General features: G+C 47.9%; 1 protein-coding gene across 1 annotated transcript in view; it reads right to left on the bottom strand.

Annotated features, from left to right (window-relative positions):
- LOC124554176 (alpha-mannosidase 2) overlaps positions 1-18913 on the bottom strand; it is a 792511-nt gene that overhangs the window by 22075 nt on the left and 751523 nt on the right. Inside the window, exon 16 of the mRNA XM_047128249.1 lies at positions 18018-18250. Within this exon, the coding sequence (XP_046984205.1) occupies positions 18018-18250 (233 nt within the window). The remainder of the gene's footprint in view (positions 1-18017; positions 18251-18913) is intronic.

Raw genomic sequence — 18913 nt, 5'->3', positions numbered from 1 at the left:
ACACGCACGGCACAGCGGACACACCAGGAACCGCGGTGTTGGCCGTCGAATGGCGCTAGCTGCGCAGCATTTGTGCACCGCCGCCGTCAGTGTCAGCCAGTTTGCCGTGGCATACGGAGCTCCATCGCAGTCTTTAACACTGGTAGCATGCCGCGACAGCGTGGACGTGAACCGTATGTGCAGTTGACGGACTTTGAGCGAGGGCGTATAGTGGGCATGCGGGAGGCCGGGTGGACGTACCGCCGAATTGCTCAACACGTGGGGCGTGAGGTCTCCACAGTACATCGATGTTGTCGCCAGTGGTCGGCGGAAGGTGCACGTGCCCGTCGACCTGGGACCGGACCGCAGCGACGCACGGATGCACGCCAAGACCGTAGGATCCTACACAGTGCCGTAGGGGACCGCACCGCCACTTCCCAGCAAATTAGGGACACTGTTGGGGTATTGGCGAGGACCATTCGCAACCGTCTCCATGTAGCTGGGCTACGGTCCCGCACACCGTTAGGCCGTCTTCCGCTCACGCCCCAACATCGTGCAGCCCGCCTCCAGTGGTGTCGCGACAGGCGTGAATGGAGGGACGAATGGAGACGTGTCGTCTTCAGCGATGAGAGTCGCTTCTGCCTTGGTGCCAATGATGGTCGTATGCGTGTTTGGCGCCGTGCAGGTGAGCGCCACAACCAGGACTGCATACGACCGAGGCACACAGGGCCAACACCCGGCATCATGGTGTGGGGAGCGATCTCCTACACCGGCCGTACACCACTGGTGATCGTCGAGGGGACACTGAATAGTCCACGGTACATCCAAACCGTCATCGAACCCATCGTTCTACCATTCCTAGACCGGCAAGGGAACTTGCTGTTCCAACAGGACAATGCACGTCCGCATGTATCCCGTGCCACCCAACGTGCTCTAGAAGGTGTAAGTCAACTACCCTGGCCAGCAAGATCTCCAGATCTGTCCCCCATTGAGCATGTTTGGGACTGGATGAAGCGTCGTCTCACGCGGTCTGCACGTCCAGCACGAACGCTGGTCCAACTGAGGCGCCAGGTGGAAATGGCATGGCAAGCCGTTCCACAGGACTACATCCAGCATCTCTACGATCGTCTCCATGGGAGAATAGCAGCCTGCATTGCTGCGAAAGGTGGATATACACTGTACTAGTGCCGACATTGTGCATGCTCTGTTGCCTGTGTCTATGTGCCTATGGTTCTGTCAGTGTGATCATGTGATGTATCTGACCCCAGGAATGTGTCAATAAAGTTTCCCCTTCCTGGGACAATGAATTCACGGTGTTCTTATTTCAATTTCCAGGAGTGTATATTGTGAAAAGCAATGGTCCCATAACACTCCCCTGTGGCACGCTAGAGGTTACTTTAACGTCTGTAGACGTCTCTCCATTGATAACAATATGCTGTGTTCTGTTTGCTAAAAACTCTTCAATCCAGCCACACAGCTGGTCTGATATTCCGTAGGCTCTTAATTTGTTTATCAGGCGACAGTGCGGAACTGTATCGAACGCCTTCCGGAAGTCAAGAAAAATAGCATCTACCTGGGAGCCTGTATCTAATATTTTCTGGGTCTCATCAACAAATAAAGCGAGTTGGGTCTCACACGATCGCTGTTTCCGGAATCCATGTTGATTCCTACATAGTAGATTCTGGGTTTCCAAAAACGACATGATACTCGAGCAAAAAACATGTTCTAAAATTCTGCAACAGATCGACGTCAGAGATATAGGTCTATAGTTTTGCGCATCTGCTCGACGACCCTTCTTGAAGATTGGGACTACCTGTGCTCTTTTCCAATAATTTGGAACCCTCCGTTCCTCTAGAGACTTGCGGTACACGGCTGTTAGAAGGGAGGCAAGTTCTTTCGCGTACTCTGTGTAGAATCGAATTGGTATCCTGTCAGGTCCAGTGGACTTTCCTCTATTGAGTGATCCCAGTTGCTTTTCTATTCCTTGGACACTTATTTCGATGTCAGCCATTTTTTCGTTTGTGCGAGGATTTAGAGAAGGAACTGCAGTGCGGTCTTCCTCTGTGAAACATCTTTGGAAAAAGGTGTTTAGTATTTCCGCTTTACGGGTGTCATCCTCTGTTTCAATGCCATCATCATCCCAGACTGTCTGGATACGCTGTTTCGAGCCACTTACTGATTTAACGTAAGACCAGAACTTCCTAGGATTTTCTGTCAAGTCGGTACATAGAATTTTACTTTCGAATTCACTGAACGCTTCACGCATAGCCCTCCTTACGCTAACTTTGACATCGTTTAGCTTCTGTTTGTATGAGAGGTTTTGGCTGCGTTTAAACTTGGAGTGAAGCTCTCTTTGCTTTCGCAGTAGTTTCCTAACTTTGTTGTTGTACCACGGTGGCTATGTACTGGAATACGATAATCTTATTAGGCACAGACTGAAACTTGACTATAGACTGGTACAGACTAATGCAGACTGGTACAGGCAAATGCAGACTGACTAATCGGAGGTCTGTACACTCGTTATAATACCTCGAGCATTCATGTATCTCTGCGCGAGTGTGATCCGCGAGGAGTAAACGTTCTACATTAACAGCAATCTCATTGGCTGCGTTACATATTAATACGCGGATCAGTCTCGCGGTTAAGGCGCTCAGTCCGGAACCGCGCGACTGCTACGGTTGCAGGTTCGAATCCTGCCTCGGGCATGCATGTGTGTGACGTCCTTAGGTTAGTTAGGTTCACTTAGTTCCAAGTTCTAGGGGACTGTTGACCTCAGGTGTTTAGTCCGATAGTGCTCAGAGCCGTTTGAACCATTTTTGAACACGCGGATCAGCGGAAACAGAATTTGGTCTGTCTCTAAGGCAGCGCCATCTCGCAGTGCAGAGACAGACGAGCGCTGCGCCTGCGCTGTTGTGCTTAGTGGGGCGCGCTCTGGTGGGAAAGTTGTGTACGCGCTGACTACGCGGAACTATGTACACAACACATAGTGTGAACAATCGTCGGTCTCGTGGAGTTGTTCGTAGTTGATTGTGAGTTCGACCTACACCACCTTGATGATCTACTCAAACGGTTCAAATGGCTCTGAACACTATGGGTAGCGGTCGCGCCGTTCCAGACTGTAGCGCCTAGAACCGCTCGGCCACCACGGCCGACGATGCTCTACTATTTTTCACAGCCCGCATTGACGTCCCGTCAAGGGCACGTTATTCTCTCAGCGTTTTCCAGCTCTGGTGGACGTGACTGCCAGCGGGGTATTACGAGGGTGAGTCAAATTAAAATGTTAAATTTCTAATTTAAATTGCAATATGTCTAGTAAACGAACTTTAAAGGAGATAAATGCAAGTAACGAATAATTTTTACAGCCACTGTATCAAACTGTCCTATGCTGTATGTATTAGGCTACTATGAGTATATTATGGCTGTAAAGAGAGGCATTTAACGAATGATTTCCCCATGTTGTCTTGTGCTTTTGATTCGGTGAGTGTGTACTCCACTACTCCATTACTGGCCATTCAAAAGTCCCGCCCGCAATTTGGCAGAAAAATGGCCGCCGTATCGTACGGTTTGCCACCCCTCCCTATACAGGCTCTCTAGGTGCACATTAGAGAGCCTGTATAGGGAGAATGGCCAACCGGACGATATGGCGGCCATTTTTCTGCCAAATTGCGGGCGGCACTTTTGAATGGGCAGTAATGGAGTAGTGGAGTACACACTCAGCGAATCAAAACCACAAGACAACATGGCCTTTCTTTACAGCTATGATATACTCATAGTAGCCAATCACGTACAGCACAGGAAAATTTGATGCAGTGGCTGTAAAAATTATCCGTTACTTGCATTTATCTCCTTTAAATTTCGTTTACTAGACATATTGCAATGAAAGTAACGTAAATAAAAAAAAGTGTATAGCACTTGTTTTGTATCGGAAGTGCATAACGCTAAAGATTTAACGTACCTGTATTACGTCAGATGAATGAAAGTCGTAAGCAGTTGTTTACTTGTGACAAGCAAAAAGTGTGAGACATATATATATATATATATATATATATATATATATATATATATATATATATATATATATATATATATATATACTGAATACCTCTCGTAGATAACGAACGAGAAAGATTACAAAAATCAGGTAATGTTAAATGTAGGCTACTGTAATAAGGACCAAATATAACAAGAAAACTACCGTATCCCTTCTACCCCACAGTAAGTAGGCCTATTAAAAACTGTCTTCGAGAGTACCCACAATTATTTACTACGAATAATGTTTCAGCAACCACGACAAGAGCGGAAAACGTGCTTACAACTTGCCTGCGTCAACAGTCAGGCAATAATACTGAAACCAAAATAATGCCTAGTGTTCTGATTCGGAACGAAATGAAGTTTGACGCTATAAAGTCGAATGAGCGTGGCACAACAATTACATGAACTTTCCGTTTCCAGCAAGGACTGTCAGATATTGGCTTCAGAAAAGCTTGTGATGCTACCAGTATGCACGAACTGTTAAAGAAATAAGAGCTTAAAAATGCAGTAAACTGTAATAGGCCTATCTGTTCTGCGTGACTAGAAATATTAAAAAAATTTTTTTTTTTTTTTCTTTATTGTTATTTTCAAACCCGTACAAACAGGCAGGCTGTCAGCAGCATGGTACGCCGCTCTTCAGCCGTAGAGGAGATAAAGATAGAACAGAAAGAATACACAAATGTGACATAACGGTGGGTAATAAAACAGTAGACACATAAAGACAAACACAGAGCCGTTCACACTTGACGAAAATTCACTACAAACTGTTGTCACGACGCACTAACACTGAAGATGGCGATGGCACAGGTGAACGATGGAGTATGACGGGAACACTGAACACGAAACACGACGGCACTCACGAGACACTGATGGCGATGATCTCCGGCGCGCGAATGTCCACTCAGCGTGTACGAGTCCGGGGACCTGCCAAGAGAGGAGGTGGAGGAGGAGGAAGGGGAAATTGGAGAGGAGAGAGCAGAGATGCCACGGGCAAAGGAGAGAGGGGGAGGGAGGAAGGGGGAGTGAAGCCCGGAGGAGAGGGTAGGAGGGAGGGGGGAAAGGAAAGAGAAGGGAAGGGAAAAGGGGTGGGAGGGAGGGTGCCTGAAGGAAAGGACACAGGAGGGGGGGGGGAGGATCAAAGTTGATAGGAGGGGTAGATGCAGGGGAGGAGGACATCATCAGGGAGGGGGAGCTGGCGGAAGCCACCTTGGGAGAGGGTAAGGAGGGTGGAGAGATGGAGACCGGGTGGGACATGGGAGTACAGGCGCGGCAGCGGGCGGGGGTGGGAGAGGACCGGGGAGACGAGCGGGTGAGGTGGATCGAGTTTACGGGAGGTGTATAGGATTCGTATCCTTTCGAGGAAGAGGAGGAGGTGGGGGAAGGGGATAAGGTCATACAGGATCCGTGTGGGGGAAGGGAGACGGATGCGATAGGCAAGGCGGAGAGCATGGCGTTCAAGGATTTGGAGGGATTTATAAAAGGAAGGGGGGGCGGAGATCCAGGCTGGATGGGCGTAACAGAGGATAGGGCGGATAAGGGACTTATAGGTGTGGAGGATGGTGGAGGGGTCCAGACCCCACGTTCGGCCGGAAAGGAGTTTGAGGAGACGGAGTCGGGAACGTGCCTTGGCTTGGATTGTCTGGAGATGGGGAGTCCAGGAGAGGCGACGGTCGAGGGTGACGCCAAGGTACTTAAGGGTGGGGGTGAGAGCGATGGGACGGCCATAAACGGTGAGATAGAAATCAAGGAGGCGGAAGGAGGGAGTGGTTTTGCCTACAATGATCGCCTGGGTTTTGGAAGGATTGACCTTGAGCAACCACTGGGTGCACCAAGCGGTGAACCGGTCAAGATGGGATTGGAGAAGGCGAATATTTAAAAAAAAATGGACACCTTAAAATCAGAGTTCTCTGAGCAACGCGTATTTGAGATCGCAAATGCTTATTACGTACTACAAACGATATATAACTAAATCAAACATGCATGCACAACGCATAACAAGTCTGTCAATAATTCAGATACCTTTTAATCGTTTCCAAAAGTCCTCTGAACTTCAATTCAACTCAAAAGCACGGCGAACACAAGAAGCGCGAGAGACGTTTGGCAGAAAAATGGCGCCAAAGCTAATCAACCAATCAAGGGCAACTTCACCTATGGCCACTCTCTGTATACACGCTCTCTAGGTGCAACATACCGTCGCAGTATCAGTATAAAGATGACCGCCCCACTTGCGACTTGCACCAGGGAAGAACAGCGTTCTGTTATTCCGTTTTTGGGTAGTGAAGGTATGAAACCTATTGAAATTCATCGACGAATGAAGGTTCAGTACGGTGATGCATGTTTGTCACAGCAGCAAGTCTACGAATGGAGTAGGAAGTTCGCAAATGGTGTGACTTCGGTGGAAGATGCTCCTCGTCCAGGTCAGGCACAACGAGTTGTGACTCCACAGAACATTGCAGCAGTTGAAACCATAGTGAAGGAAAACCGCCGAGTGACACCGAATGACATTTCAGCGTGTTTACAGATTAGTCACGGGTCAGCACACCACACTGTGCACGATGTACTCCAGTTTCGCAAAGTGTCTGCAAGATGGGTACCACGGCAGCCGACTCCTGAAATGAGAGAACGACGTGTTGATGCTTGTGAAGAACTTCTTCGGCGCTCTGAACGAGAAGGTGATGGCTTCCTTGCAAGAATCGTTACTGGGGACGAAACCTGGGTTCACTTCCACCAACCGGAAACGAAGAGAGCGAGCAAGGAATGGCGCCATTGTTCATCATCAAAACCAAAGAAGTTTCGAACAGAACCATCAGCAGGGAAGGTTATGCTGACTCTGTTTTGGGACGAAAAAGGCGTCATTTTGGAGCATTACGTGCCTAGAGGGACCACTGTCACCAGTGCATCATACACAGATCTCCTAAAAAATCATCTGCGGCCTGCAATCAAATCAAAGCGACGTGGACTGCTGTCAGCAGGTGTCCTTTTGCAACATGGCAATGCAAGGCTCCACACTGCCCGTACAACAGCTGCAACAACCACAGACCTGGATTTTGAGTGTCTTCCTCATCCACCATACTCACCAGACCGTGCCCCAAGCGATTTCCATACGTTTGGACCACTCAAAGACGCAGTGGGAGGAAAGAAGTTCCGTTCTGATGAAGAGGTACACCACGCGGTGCATGAGTGGTTGCGCAGACTACCAAAAGAATTTTTTCTGAAGGAATCTATTCACTTTGTAGGCGGTGGAGGACTTGCATTGAGCGTGGGGGAGATTATGTTGAAAAGTGATACAGCTCTGTACCACTTCTGCACAATAAATAATATTTTAAAAAATATTTAAGGTTTTCATTTGATTTCACCCTCGTAATAAACAGTGGCGAGCCCCGAGGCAAAACCTCCGTACCCGTTTATGAGGTCTTCTGACATTTCTATTTCGATAGACTCTTTTAATTATGCTGTTCCAGAATCTTACACACCGATACAACTTCCATGGTATTTCATTTCACGACAATAACAGAGGCAGTGTTCTGCAATGGCTGATTTGCTTCAGGGGCCTGGACAAGATCAATATTTATTGACAAATACTAGTCTGTCGCCGGCCGCCGCGACCGAGCGGTTCTAGGCGCTTCAGTCTGGAACCGCGTGACCGCTACGGTCGCAGGTTCGAATCCTGCCTCGGGCATGGGTGTGTGTGATGTCCTTAGGTTAGTTAGGTTTACGTAGTTCTAAGTTCTAGGGGACTGATGACCTCAGAAGTTGAGTCCCACAGTGCTCACAGCCATTTCAACCACTAGTCTGCCAAACTTTCAATGTATTGAAGCGACCTCACAATATCAATAACGTTGACAAAAATTTTCAGTCGACAACGCGATTTTATAAGTTTAAGATGTTGAACACCTAAAAGAAAGCGTGTGCTGGAGTTATTCTAGCTCCTGCTTGCAAGCAACAGAAAACAACGAAAAGGAGGAAATCGGTCCGAGATCGACTGACAAAATTTTACTGATTTAATATACTGACTGAAATCAGAATCAAGGATCCGAAAGATTTCATAACTTGTTTTCCTACGAGTTCTACATCGTACTAAAAGTTATTAGTACTGATACGAGATAAAACAGAGAAGAAAAATACGTTGATGAAAAAGGCAATCGCACTCCACATATGATTAATGGTAATTTCGAGATGTCTGGCAACAGAACGGTCATTCTCTGTAATAACAGCAAACACAATAAGTAAAAAAACAAAGCGTGTGATACAGTTATTTTAGCCATTGCTTGCAAGCAACAGAAAACAACGAAAAAGAGAAAATCGGTCCGAGATCGATTGAAAAAATTTTACTGATTTAATATACTGACTGAAATCAGAATCAAGGATCCGAAAGATTTCATAACTAGCTTTCCTATGAGTTCTACATCGTACTAAAAGTTATTAGTACTGAAGCGAGATACAACAGAGAAGCAAAATACGTTAACGAAAGGGGCAATCGCATTCCACATAAGATTAAGGGTAATTTCGAGATCTCGCAACAGAACGGTCATTCTAGTGCTCTAAGTTTCGCTCTGTAATGTCAGCAAATACAATAAGTAAAATTCTATGGAAACCTGTGAAGGAATTATATCTGCCTGGCAAAGACTTGTTCAGGCAATTAACGTAAAACTTTTCTTTTTTTTGCGTTGTGATAATTTGGTGCAGATGCCACGAGTTTCGTAGAACTCTTAGTAGTCATTGCATATATGACGTATTTTTCGAAGTGGGGGCGTTGTTCAAAACTACTATGTAACACAACAATCTACACCATATTTTCAAATTAATGAAGTAGGCAGCGTCATAGAGAAATGCTCCGTTGACGATCCAAAACTGGCACGTGCAACGATTACCATTGCATGGGACTATTGAAATTCTTTTGTGTTAATAACACTCCTTAAAAATTGTATCTACGGTATGATTAACAGAAAAAAAATTAATAGTCCTCATTAACGCCGCGTGGCTGGTTCCTAGTTCTGTCAAACCGTCAATATTTGACCTCACACGTTTATTATGTATTGACAATAACTGAGAATATTTTGAGGTCCATCAATACTGCTCATCACCATCTCTAGTACTGACAATACGTCAAAACGCGCCTTCACATGATCCGTATATTGACAGTTTGCCAATATTATTGAACGTGTGATGTTCCGGCGTAACATCAAACGCCGGCACGTCGGCCTGAAACGCAGCAGAGGGGGCTGTGAGATGACGCCAGCCAATAGTACGCTGACTACAACGTCACTGAGCAGCGGCAACTATACGAAGAGAATATAAGAGCCACTCCGCGGAGTCGTCAATTCCCAAGGTGGCTTCCATCAACTCCCCCTCCCGGATGATGCCCTCTCTCCCTCCATTTATCCCTCCTATCAACTCTGATCCTCACTCCCCCTCCTTTCCTCTGTCCTTTTCCCGGGCTCCCTCTCCCCCCCTTCCATCCTCTTTCTTCCACACCTCCCCTCTCTTTGCCCCCTTCTCTCCCCCGAGTCCTTTTACATTTCCCTCCTCTGCCTCCTTTCATTCCGTCTCGCGTCTGCCCTTGTCCCCCTTTATTAGTCCTCTCCCTCCTTGGTTCCCCCCCCTTTTCGTTTTTTCCTCTCCTCCCCCCCCCCCCCATCCGCCTTGGATCGGGAGTGCCATCTTTGTGCCACCTTTTTCGTGCAGTATTTTACAGTGTGTTTTTCCAGTGCGTGCTCCGTGTTGTGTCTTTTGGGAAGTGTAGCGAACAGCCATCATACTGTCGCTGGGTGTGCTTTTTATCGCTTGCGAACAGAAACCAGACTGTCGCCATGTTTTTTAATTGTGTGTCTACTGTGGTACTTGTCGGATTCCTGTGTCTTTTATCAACATTGCCGTCCCCTTTTTCTTTCTGTTTTAACTTTCCGCATTTTTACGCCATTTTCCACTTTAAATCACCATTTTATCGCCTGTTTTTTCTTGTTTCTTTCTTCTTCCTTTTTTTAAAAAAAAGTCTGTAGGCTGTAAGCTGCTGCCAGCCCGCCCCCTTCGGGGGGAATTGAAAATCAATAAAGTAAAAAAAAAAAAAAAAAAACGATTTAGTCATGACTTATGAACTTCGACTTTTGCTTGCATTCAAAGTGTATACCAAAGTACATTGATTATTTGCCTGTCGCCAGTTGCTTGCGACACCTCTTAGTACTCGTAAATAGGCAAATTTTTGTCAGTTTAACTTACTGAAATACTCCATTAAATAAGATTTGCTTGAATTTTTGGCTAGCTATCCGAGAAAACAGCTTCCTAGGCACCTTATATCAGACGATTGGCAACTATACGACATGTGCGGGCTCCTTTTGTTGGTTCACTTGCGTGCCTCGCTGATGCTCTTTGCATCTCTGATCGACTTTTCTGACAGTCTGCTCCACGTAAGATACGCCACGTTCGTATGGAATGCGATACACACCGGGCTTCTGGAATCCTACATTGTCCTCAGCTCGCAAAGAAGACTTTGTTGGCGAGAGCAAAGTACACTGGATCGCATGTTTCCCTAGGAATCTACCTGTCTTTCTGGATATTAGGCCAGCATTAATTTGATAAGCGATTTCTGGCTTATCTTGTCGGTTTAAATCTCAACATCATATTAACGCAACCACCCTGCGATCTTCAGCCCTGGGCTTGGTGTACTCAAGTGCTGAGTACTGTGCACCTGTTTGGATGAACAGTCATCATACACGGCTTGTTGACACCCAGCTCAATATGACAATGCACATAATATCTGGCGCAATCAGATCCACTCCAGTTCCACTGTTAACCGGTATAATGCCTCCTGATCTGCGCAGATGTACTGCCCGTGTGAGAGAATTCCACAAGATCTCCAGGAATTCTAACCTACCTGTGCATAGCGACCTGCCACTTTTAAATCGTAAGAGACTGAAATCACGTCATCCAACTCTGTGCGATGCTGATGACATCGTTGCTAAGGATTTCAAACCTCTTGAAGAATGGAAGCAGTGACAGATGTGCACCTGCATAACATCTTCTCAGGGGCTAAACTTCCAACTGGTTCAACTTACCACGAAAGACTTGGACTACTCTCAACAGAATCCGTACCGGCCATGGCCGATGCAGGGATGCTCTCTTTAAGTGGAAGAAGCTGCCTGATCCAGACTGTGACTGCAGGGCTCCATATATACCAGACTGTTCACCACATTGTCAGTGAATACAGGATTCGAGCCTACACGGTGTTGAAAAGGACTTCCTGCTAGCAACTCCAGATGCAGTGCACTGGATTGAAGGACTCGATATTCAGTTGTAAAGGCAAACTTAAGTTTCTTGTCTGTCAATATGTACATATGTACCGGGTGATCAAAAAGTATAAATTTGTAAACTGAATAAATCACGGAATAATGTAGATAGAGAGGTATAAATTGACACACATGCTTGGAATGACATGGAGTTTTATTAGAACCAAAAAAATACAAAAGTTCAAAAAATGTCCAACAGATGGCGCTTCATCTGACCAGAATAGCAATAATTAGCATAACAAAGTAAGACAAAGCAAAGATGATGTTCTTTACAGGAAATGCTCAATAAGTCTACCATCATTCCTCAACAATAGCTGTAGTCGAGGAATAATGTTGTGAAAAGCACTGTAAAGCATGTCCGGAGTTATGGTGAGGCATTGGCGTCGGATGTTGTCTTTCAGCCTCCCTAGAGATGTTGGTCGATCACGATACACCTGCGACTTCAGGTAACCCCAAAGCCAATAATCGCACGGACTGAGGTCTGGCGACCTGGGAGGTCAGGCATGACGAAAGTGGCGGCTGAGCACACGATCATCACCAAACGACGCGCGCAAGAGATCTTTCACCCGTCTAGCAATATGGGGTGGAGCGACATCCTGCATAAACATCGTACGTTCTGGCAGGTGTTTATCAGCCAGGCTGGGGATGATGCAGTTCTGTAACATATCGGCGTACCTCTCACCCGTTACGGTGGCAGTTACAAAACCAGAATCACTCATTTCCTCGAAGAAAAAAGGCCCGATAACGGTAGATGTGGTAAATCCAACCCATACCATGACTTCCTCGTCGTGCAATAGAGTTCCCACGACAGTTCTAGGATTTTCGGTAGCCCAAATTCTGCAGTTGTGGGCGTGAAATGAGCTTCGTCGGTCCACAACACGTTACTCAACCAATCGTCATCTTCCGCCATCTTTTGAAACGCCCACACCGCAAATGCCCTCCGCTTCACTAAATCGCCAGGTAACAGTTCACGATGTCGATGGATTTTGTACCGATAGCATCGGAGGGTACGCCTAAGTGCCAACCAAACAGTAGTGTATGGAAGGCCGATGCGACGTGCGATTGCACGAGCGCTGACTTCCCCGTGCATAGACGAACCCGCTACAGTCTCCATTTCTTCCTGAACTGTCTCAGCAGCATTATGCCTTGTGCTCGGTCGGCCACTACGGGGTCTATCGTCTAAACAACCTGTGGCTTCGAACTTCGAAGTCATTCTCGCCACAGCTGCATTTGGCAACGGACCTTTACCCGTTCGAATCCCCTTCCTATGGCGATAGGATCATAACGCTGAACTAGCACATTCCCGATTCTGATAATACAGCTTCACTAAAAGCGCCTTTTCAGGTAACGTCAACATGCTGCGACAGCTGGTGTATCTGGTTCTCTCTCTTTTTTTTTCTTTATTGTGATTTTGATCACCTTACACAAGGCGGGCTGTCAGCAGCAGAGTACGCCGCTCTTCAGCCTTTAGATTTACAATAAGTAAAACATAGAGGTGGCACAGAGAAGACAAAAACGGCGGGCAAAAAATGTAGACACCAAAAAACAAAAAACATCGAGCCGTTCACGCTGGACGAGAAAACATCACTAACACTAGTTGACACGGCGCACATAACACGGATCATGGCGACGGTACACATGAACAATGGCGGCGTGACGGCGAACAAACACTAAACACAAACGAAGGCTCACACACGAGACACTGATGGCGATGATCTCTGGCGCGCGAATGTTCACTGAGCGTGTGCGAGTCCGGGGACCTGCCAAGAGAGGAGGAGCGGGAAGGGGAGTGGGAGAGGGAGAGGGGAGAGCAGGGATGCCATGGGCAGGGGAGATGGGGGAGGGAGGAAGGGAGAGGGGAAGCCCGGGGGAAGAGGGGTGGAGGGAGGGGATGGGGGAAAAGGAAAGAGAAGGGAAAGGAAGAGAAGGGAGGGAGGCTGCCTAAAGGAAAGGACACTGGAATTGGGGGGGTGGGCAGGATCAAAGTTGATAGGAGGGGTAGATGAAGGGGAGGAGGACATCATCAGGGAGAGGGAGCTGGCGGAAGCCACCTTGGGAGAGGGTAAGGAGGGTGGAGAGATGGAGACCTGGTGGGACGTGGGAATACAGGCGTGGCAGCGGGCGGGGGTGGGAGAAGATGGGTGAGACGAGCGGATGAGGAGGATCGAGTTTGCGGGAGGTGTACAGGATCCATATCCTCTCAAGGAAAAGGAGGAGGTGAGGGAAGGGGATGAGATCATACAGGATCCGCGTGGGGGAGGGGAAACGGATGCGATAGGCGAGGTGGAGAGCATAGCATTCAAGGATTTGTAGGGATTTATAGAAGGTAGGGGGGGCAGAGACCCAGGCCGGATGGGTGTAACAAAGGATAGGGCAGATGAGGGACTTATAGGTGTGGAGGATGGTGGAGGGGTCCAGACCCCATGTACGGCGTTTTGCCATTCGTGCACCCAGGTTCATCGTCGAGTACACCACCGCAGGCACTCCTGTCTGTGATGCATGTACGGCCCATGTATGGCAAAACGCTTGAGGAGACGGAGTCGGGAGCGTGCCTCGGCTCGGATTGTCCGGAGATGGGGAGTCCAGGAGAGGCGACGGTCGAGGGTGACGCCAAGGTACTTAAGGGTGGGAGTGAGGGCGATAGGACAGCCATAGATGGTGAGATAGAAATCAAGGAGGCGGAAGGAAGGGGTGGTTTTGCCTACAATGATCGCCTGGGTTTTGGAGGGATTGACCTTGAGCAACCACTGGTTGCACCAAGCGGTGAACCGGTCAAGATGGGATTGGAGAAGGTGTTGGGAGCACTGTAGGGTGGGGGCAAGGGCAAGGAAGGCGGTGTCATCGGCAAACTGGAGAAGGTGGATGGGGGGGTGACGGCAGCGGCATGTCCGCTGTGTACAAAAGGTACAGAAGGGGGGAGAGGACGGAGCCTTGCGGTACACCGGCGGAGGGGAAAAAGGTGTAGGAATCCGTGTTATGGATGGTGACGTAGGAAGGACGGTGGGAGAGAAAGGAACCGATCCAACTAATATGGTTATGAGCCCAGGAGAGGTGCTGCAGGCGACGTTGTGTAGTGTAGTGAAACTTGAGCCTTACACATGATGTCTTAATTAACTACTTTTGAAACACATTTTGGTTACAGTACCCACACATACAACTGAATGTACCTGCAAAATCATATCAGTGTACGGCACATAATTAAGGACATATGGCCTCATATACATTGAAGTGAGTGAAACACTGGTGCTTGCTTAAAACGGAGTGGAAACAATGCAAACTATACTCAGCCAGTCCTTGATAATGACAGCACTTAGCAACTTCCAACAATTTATGACTATAATTTGTAGCTGTTTTATATGTGGGACTTTGACTCTTTAAAGACTGAAGACAGTGCGAGGATTACTGGTAACAACTATTTTGTAAATTAAGTGCAAAAAGAATTAGAAACAACCTTAATCGTATGGCACATATGACGTTAAGTGACGAATTGTTCTCTCGCAGCTAGTGATGCTAGCATGCCTTCAACTGTCAGACAGTAACAACTTTCACAGCAGTGTGTGTATGTGGCAATTGTACCAGGTGTCCCTGAACTCTTTCCTCGATTATAAACATTCATAAAGCATAAAATATGGGACATATACAAATAATTCTTATTTGGAACTAGATGTGACATATTCAAGTTTTTTGTGAACAAATATACTTACTGTTAATCTGTTCGTTACAGGGCCCAGTGATGTAATAGCAGTGGAAGTGAATACCATTTGCAAACAACATGTATTCAGATCTGGAGAAAGTCCAATGTGTCCTCTGGTATCATGAGACACAGTCACCAAAAACAGTCTGGAGAAAATTCCAGACAGCATACCATAGTCAGCAACCAGAAGCTAATGGTGAAGTTTAAGGAGACAGGGAGCGTCTGTGATCTGGCTAGAACAGGCAGGGCAGACCTAGTGTGCAGACAATTCAGACAGTGAGAGACGCCTTCTTAGGAAGCTCTAAGAAGTCAATCAGCAGGGCCTCATGGCGAATTGCAAAATCCAAAAACAACTGTGCACTGCATCCTAGGTATGCAAACAACTTCTTTTCTCTGCATACAAAGTTGGATACTGCAGTCCATCAGACTGACAGATTAGAGTCCTCATTTTGACTTGGCTGTTACCATGCTGGCTGAGTCTAAGAAAGACGATGACTATCTGAAACATGTCTTTTCTGAGGTGAGGCGACATTTATTTGAACGGTGTTGTCAACCATCTCTGGCCGTAATAACAGCCTAGATTCGCTTGGGCATTGAGTAAAACAGAGCTTGGATGGCGAGTACAGGTACAGATGCCCATGCAGCTTCAACACGATACCACAGTTCATCGAGAGTAGTGACTGGCATATTGTGACGAGCCAGTTGCTCGGCCACCATTGACCAGACGATTTCAGTTGGTGAGAGATCTGGAGAATATGCTGGCCACGGCAGCTTTCGAACATTTTCTGTATCCAGCAGGCCCCGTACAGGACCTGCAACATGCGGTCGTGCATTATCCTGCTGAAATGTAGGGTTTCGCAGAGATCAAATGAAGGATAGAGCCACGGGTCGTAACACATCTGAAATGTAACTACCACTGCTCAAAGTGCCGTCAATGCGAACAAGAGGTGACCGAGACGTGTAACCAATGGCACCCATACTATCATGCCGTGTGATACGCCAGTATGGCGATGACGAATACACGCTTCCAATGTGCGTTCACTGCGATGTCGCCAAACACGGATGCGACCATCGTGACGCTGTAAAGAGAACCTGGATTCATCAGAAAAAATGATGTTTTGCCATTTGGCACCCAGGTTCGTCGTCGAGTACACCGTTGCAAGCGCTCCTATCTGTGATGCAGAGTCAAGGGTAACCGCAGCCAAGGTCTCCAAGGTGATAGTCCGTGCTGCTTCAAACGTCATCGAACTGTTCGTGCAGATGGTTGTTGTCTTGCAAACGTCCCCATCTGTTGACTTAGGGATCGAGACGTGGCTGTTCGATCCGTTACAGCCATGCAGATAAGATGCCTGTCATCTCGACTGCTAGTGATACGAAGCCATCGGGATCCAGCACAGCTTGATAACTGGGAAACAGTGCATCAGATCGAATTTTTTCTGAACAATTATTTCCCAAGAGAACCTGCCCTACAATACCCTTACAAACCTTTCAGGCCCTTTCTGAATACCTTTACATAGAGATGTTCTAGGAGGAATGATTAGCTTTTCAGAGCATTCACACAAGGTTGGTGCTGGTGGCGACACCTACAACGTGCTGACATGAGGAAAGTTTCCAACCGATTTATCATACAAAAACACCAGTTGACCGGCGTTGCCTGGTGAAACGTTGTTGTAATGCCTCGTATAAGGAGAAGAAATGCGTACCATCACGTTTCCGAGTTTGATGAAGGTCGGATTGTAGCCTATCGCGATTGCAGTTTGTCGTATCGCGACATTGCTGCTAGCGTTGGTCGAGATCCAATGACTGCTAGCAGAACACGGAATCGGTGGGTTCAGGAGGGAAATACGGAACGCCATGGTGGATCCCAATGGCCTCGTATCGCTAGCAGTCGAGATGACAGGCATCTTATCCGCATGGCTGTACCGGATCGTGCAGCCACGTCTCGATCCATGATTCTAGAAATGGGGACGTTTGCAAGACAACAACCATCTGCATGAACAGTTCGACGACGTTTGCAGCAGCATGGACCATCAGCTCGGAGACCATGGCTGTGGTTACCATTGACGCTGCATCACAGACAGGAGTGCCTGCGGTGGTGTACTCGACGATGAACCTGGGTGCACGAATGGCAAAACGTCATTTTTTCAGATGAATCCAGGTTCTTTTTACAGCTTCATGATGGTTGCATCCGTGTTTGGCGACATCGCGGTGAACGCACATTGGGAGCGTGTATTCGTCATCACCATACTGGCATATCAACCGACATGATGGTGTGGGGTGCCGTTGGTTACACATCTGGGTCACCTCTTGTTTGCATTGATGGCACTTTGAACAGTGGACGTTACATTTCAGATGTGTTACGACCTGTGGCTGTACCCTTCATTCGATCCCTGCGAAACCGTACATTTCAGCAGGATACTGCACGACAGCACGTTGCATGTCCTGTACGGGCCTTTCTGGATACAGAAAATGTTCGACTGCTGCCCTGGCGAGCACATTCTCGAGATGTCTCAGCAATTGAAAACGTCTGGTCAATGGTGGCCGAGCAACTGGCTCGTCACAATACGCCAGTCACTGTTCTTGATGAACTGTGGTATTGTGTTGACGGTGCACGGGCAGCTGTAGCTGTACACGCCATCCAAGCTGTACACGCTGGCGTAGCGAGGCCGTTATTACGGCGAGAGGTGGTTGTTCTGGGTACTGATTCCTCAGCATATATGCACCTAAATTGCGTGAAAATGTAAATAGAAGTCAGTTCTAATATAATATATTTGTCCAATGAATACCCGTTTATGATATGCATTTCTTCTTGGTGTAGCAGTTTTAATGTCCAGTAGTGTATCTCAGAAATGGGACAACTTATCGATCCTTTTTCTTTTGAGTTATTCCTCAGTCCAGTCTCTCCTGCAACATCCTTATAAGCTTATAAGATTTGCAGACTGTCCCGACCACAATGTATGTACGAAAAGGAACAAGAAGCTCGTGGAGTGTGAACGGTGTGGACGCTGGCCTGTGCAAGGGAGACTGACCTGCCGGTGGAGCACCATGAGCGCCGAGGTGGAGGGGAAGGCGGGGTCGTCGTGGGCGGGCGCCTGGCGCAGCGTGAGCAGGTGCACGTCGCAGGGCGGCGGCCGGTCCAGCAGCAGGCGGCGGCGCTGCGGCCGCGGCTGGCGCGCCGGCCCCTCCGCCACCAGCAGCGACGGCGGGTACAGCAGCGCGTTCGACAGGTGGTGCGCCGCCAGGCTCAGCCGCGTCACCTGCCCTGCGGTCCACAGAGGTCAACGTGAGTGGGACGGGTAGTAGCAAGGTGGTAGTCTGTGTGTGTGTGTGTGTGTGAGTGTCTGACAAAAGTGGAATGGTTAATAGCGAGAGTCAGGGAATGCCACGAGAGGTAGTGTATGTGTGTGTGTGTGTGTGTGTGTGTGTGTGTAGTTGACAAACGTGGAATGGTTCGTAGCGAGAGTCAGGGGACGCCACAGGAGGTAGTGTGTGTGTGTGTGTGTGTGTGTGTGGCCGACAAACATGGAATGGTTAGTAGCGAGAGTCAGGGGACACCACGAGAGGTAGTGTGTGTGTGTGTGTGTGTGTGTGTGTGTGTGTGTGTGCCCGACAAACGTGGAACAGTTAGTAGCGAGAGTCAGGGTAGCCACAGGAGGTAGTGAGTGTGTGTGTCTGTGCGTGTGTATGTCTGTGTGGATGGTCAACAAACGTGGAACTGTTACTAGCGAGAGTCAGGGTTAGCCACAGGAGGTAGTGTGTGTGTGTGTGTGTGTGTGTGTGTGTGTGTGCGGCCGACAATGTGGAATGGTTAGTAGTGAAAGTTAGGGGAAGCCACAGGAGGTACTGGGTGTGTCTGACTGAGGCGGAGGGGGGACACACACACCTTGTTACTCAAGAGTACTATAATGGTATAACCTCCCCCTCA

This window comes from Schistocerca americana, chromosome 11 (genome assembly GCF_021461395.2).
Source record: "Schistocerca americana isolate TAMUIC-IGC-003095 chromosome 11, iqSchAmer2.1, whole genome shotgun sequence".
Classification (NCBI taxonomy): domain Eukaryota; kingdom Metazoa; phylum Arthropoda; class Insecta; order Orthoptera; family Acrididae; genus Schistocerca; species Schistocerca americana.
The sequence above is the reverse complement of the archived record's forward strand: the minus strand, read 5'-3'. Positions and strand labels throughout refer to the sequence as shown.